Source organism: Gavialis gangeticus, unplaced genomic scaffold (genome assembly GCF_001723915.1).
Source record: "Gavialis gangeticus isolate Ggan-Ray unplaced genomic scaffold, GavGan_comp1, whole genome shotgun sequence".
Lineage (NCBI taxonomy): Eukaryota > Metazoa > Chordata > Crocodylia > Gavialidae > Gavialis > Gavialis gangeticus.
The window spans coordinates 180837681-180842198 of NW_017729024.1; the positions used below are offsets into that span (position 1 = coordinate 180837681).

Below are 4518 nucleotides of genomic sequence, written 5' to 3' on the forward strand. Positions count from 1 at the left end.
AGGGCCACTCGCATGATCAGGGGGCAGCACGGCAGGCCCTACAAGGAGAGGCTACAGGAGCTGAACCTGTTCAGCCTCCACAAGAGAAGGCTGAAGGGGGATCTAGTGGCCTGTTACAAACTAGTCAGGGGGGACCAGCAGGCATTGGGGGAGTCCTTGTTCCCCCGAGCACGACCAGGAGTGACCAGGAATAACGATCACAAGCTGGCAGAGGGTAGATTTAGGTTAGGTATCAGGAGGCGCTACTTCATGGTCAGGGCGGCTAGGATCTGGAAACAACTTCCAAGAGAAGTGGTGCTGGGTCCTACCCTGGGGGTCTTTAAGAGGAGGCTGGATGTACACCTTGCTGGGGTCGTTTGACCCCTGTACTCTTTCCTGCCATGGCAGGGGGTTGGATTAGATGATCTACTCAGGTCCCTTCCAACCCTAGAAACTATGAAACTATAATGGGTAGCAGGGCTGGGGGGCAGAGACTTTGGGTGGGGGGCAAGAGGCACAAGCAGGGCATCCTGCCATGTACCCCGTGCCTTCATTTTGTTTTTCTGCTGTGCCGGTACTCCGGCACCTTCCGAGGTAGACATTGTGGTGTTTTTCAGCACTCTGGCCAAAAAAACATTGCCTACCCCTGGCTTAGAGCAATGAGGTCTGTAGTCTTTTCCCTCTCCCTATCCCAATCACAGCAGAAAGAAAACTCATGAATTGTTTACTGGAAGTTGTGGCTATGCATTAAGAAGTAGAAATCCTACCTTTTTCGACACATATCCAGTAAAAACACATTGAGGCCAGTCTCTTTTTCTTGCATCAGTTTGAGGATATTCTGTACACACAAACAGTTGGCAGACCGGTAGGGATTTGGAGCATCAATAGGGACCATGAAACTGTTCCCATAGTTTTCATAGCCATGGCCAGCATAATATAATAAACCTGAAAGATGAAAATCAACATGATGGAGAACATACTGGAAGACCACTGTGTACTTTCGTCGGGCTAGGACTTCATCCAGTACATTTACAGCATGCGTTTGGAGAAACTGAGACATTTTTGCTGACACGGATAGAATTCTGATTCATAAATCACCAGTGACTGGGGAGAAAGCCAAAACAGGAGCAGGCAATTGTCAGCTCTATTATAAGTAAATATCACATCAAGAGTTTGGTTAAATAAAATAGCTTTTAAAAGGACACTAGGTCCACATGAAATATCACTTAATATTTACAAGGTACTCACTAACATAATGAGCAGCGAATATGAAACCTACACATAAATACTTTCAAAAAATCCTTTTAACAACTGCAGCGTGCTGTAGAAGAGTTAAACTTGGCATATGCAGAAAAGCAGCTGTACTAATGTGCAAAATCAGTTCCGGTGTATATGCACCTGCAGAACTTCAAGTAACTAGCTGGTCCAGATTTAATCTTGGACTGTAAAGAAAAACACTGAATTACGTGTTACACTTACAACTACAAACAGTTTAGCAGGAAAGAGATAGTCAGCTTAAAAATGATATTACTCTGAAAATATTTCCATATTAATGCCCAATGTAATCCTAAGATTGTACTAACAAAACAAAAACACCAGAACCAATTATTGTTCCAGTTTCTTCAATTCCTGAATTTGACAGTTATTTGCATATTTTCAGTTTCATGGTTTCTGATGTATTAGTCAGTTGTTCCATTTGTTTTTGTTGGCATTTCTTATAAAAACAGGGGAAAGAACTATTCTAAGATACAGAAAGATACTATCATATATCACAAGGACTGGCAGGAATAAGGGACAGGTTGCTATTTTTAGAGTCCTTATAAATGTTTGTTTTTTTTCAATTGATCATATCTCAGGGCTTGAGTTTTGTTTTGTTTTTTATAGTTCAGGATCCATCACTGCTATATGGTTCTGCTGAATAAACAATTTGTTTCAAATTGAATACTTGCATAGACATGTCAGGATATTATCTTAAAACAGGATTAGAATAAAATTTAGTGAACAATTATTTGCAAACCTTTCATGCTCACAAAATTCTACAAACATTTGGCAGTTTTGTGTAGTAAAATAAGTTTTCTCTATATGATTTAGAAAATGATTGCTGATCATTAAACAGCAATTACTGCCTAAGCCTTTGAGTTTGTCTATTATGAATAAAATACTTTGTGTCTAATACTAACAAGACAGTGAAGTCAATTTGCAATACAGTGGTATGATCTCAGCATTAAAAGAGGAATGTTGACAGTCACTTCAATTTCCACCTATTGTAAAATCCTTGTGGTACATTAAATTAGTTCTTGTGCATGTCTGCATCACAGTTTTATATAACCAAGTAACTTTCCCACTTCTTGTTCCTGGAACTGCCTTAACTTTACTATTGAAGGATTGAGTTTTAAGAGGAACTTTAGTCACAAATTCCTCATAGTCTATGAATCAGAGATGTAAATTGGTGCAACTGAACTGAAGTCAAAAGATATATGACTTATGCTAGCCAGAGATCTGGTCCTGCCCTAGTAAAGGCAATTCTGAAACATCTCTCACCCTAAGATTTGATCACTCATTGCCTTACAATAGATGGCATTTAAAACACTGAAATATCCTATTTTAAAGGCAGCTGTTATACTGTGATGCACCAAAAACTTCATTTTATCTACTTGCAGCAAAAAGAAACAAAACAACACTTCAACTTAATTACAGTCTTGTGCATTTTATCAAGAGACTGGACACGATACTTTTAACCCCCCATTTCAGTTATTCATAACATCTCCTTAAAATCTCTACTGAGACCTTGAAAATCTCTCCATTCAATAAGCACAGCTTACAACTCTTACTGGAAGACTGCAAACCTACAGTTCAGGGTAAAGATAAGCACATGAAAAGCAAGTATAAAGCAGCTTGGAGCCAATAAATTGTTTACACAACACTTGATGCTATTAAAAGCTGTCTAATCTCCAAGAGACTGACAGTAGCCTCACTCAATTAAGTTAAGATTTGAAAGGGCATACAATTTTTACAACATCTAATTAAAACAATTTAAGCAATAAACTAATATTGGTAAATTAAATACAAGATTCCAGTTCTTACATATGACTGGCATGTGTGGGCCAAGCACCTATCAACAGGCCCCTTGCACCTGATGCACAGCCTGTTGAAATTAAAGGAAACTTTTCAGTGGACTTTAGATGTAGTGCTAAATTAGCAGGTGCACATACTTGAGGTTATACAGCTCCAAGTCTCAGTGCCCGTGAGTAAAGATTTAATATGGTTAATCAGTCTCTTGGAAGGCAATTCTAATTGACATTAACATCATTAGCGGAAATTTTAAAACTATTAAAGTTTTAATATTGGATATTGTTTAGCTGACATTTAACAAGGACCATTATTAAATGATAAAAACTAATTTGCTAGAGTAACACAATAAAATTAGTCAGGATGAACACTTTTCTGTATTAAAAGGCACTTATTGTTTTAATTTAGATTTGATACACTTTAACTTTCAAAATTAAATGTTTAACCTTGCTTAAAATTTATAAAAATAAAAATAGATACATCTTAAGTTTTATTAATGAAACCAATCTTATAGATTTACTAATGAATTTGACAGTAATAGAAGTAAATCCAAGATATTGTGAGAAAGCTACATGCTGTTATTTTATGACACTATAGAAAGAGGACATTTCCAAAAGCTCATCACATGGCTTCAGTAACAAGCTTCATGTGTCACCTTCATTAAGAATACATCAGATCTAACTGAAGACGGGAGAGGTTACAGTATTTAATTTCTCCAAACACAACCAACCTGATATGCTGCATGCATATTACTTCAATATTGAGAATGCTACTAATGCTTTATACATATACACAGGAGGCCTGGGCTTCACTACAGAGTTTCACTAGCACAGGTAAGTTGGTTAAGAGAGAGATGGGGAGAAGCAGCAACAGACATCTCACTCCTAACCAAAATAACCAAGCCAACAAAACACGTGGTATAGATGCAGCTACACCAGCTGGTATGCCTTACTCCATTAAAGCAGCAAAAGAAATATTTGCAAACATAAGCTGCATCTCTGGTAAAGATCCTCTTGTATATCTATAAAAAACCCCTTTTAAATGGAGCTTATCAATGCCCCAATACATGCTTTAGGGCAAACAAATCAAGAAAGACTTTACCTTCATCTGAAACCCTAGTATTGACTTTGATAGGACTGAAGCACAGGTTTGCAGTTAAGTACATGCTTAAGTGCTTTCCTGAAACAGAGCCTGAAGCTGATTGATCACCTGAAGCATCACACCCTTTTCTGGACCACTGGATTTTAAGTACATTCTTACATTCACTTCCATCCTAGCCAGGACTAAATGAAAAGCTGAAAAATATTCCTTGGGAGAATGGTGTTCCTAGATATTACGGCACAATGTAGAAACATGTCTTTGTTATCTCATCTAGGACTGTGGACAGGCATAACGCTAACTGTTCTGAAAGCTGTGGGAGCAGGGACACTTACCGCACAAGAGCCGAACCAATGCAAGCCTTTTATATAT

At 38.0% G+C, this 4518-nt stretch overlaps 1 protein-coding gene across 2 annotated transcripts in view; it reads right to left on the minus strand.

Moving 5' to 3' along the window:
- The window catches only part of MALT1 (MALT1 paracaspase), a 95490-nt gene that overhangs the window by 17658 nt on the left and 73314 nt on the right, over positions 1–4518 (minus strand). For both annotated transcript variants that reach the window (XM_019518164.1, XM_019518163.1), the window contains one exon: positions 747–924. In XM_019518164.1, the coding sequence (XP_019373709.1) occupies positions 747–924 (178 nt within the window). The remainder of the gene's footprint in view (positions 1–746; positions 925–4518) is intronic.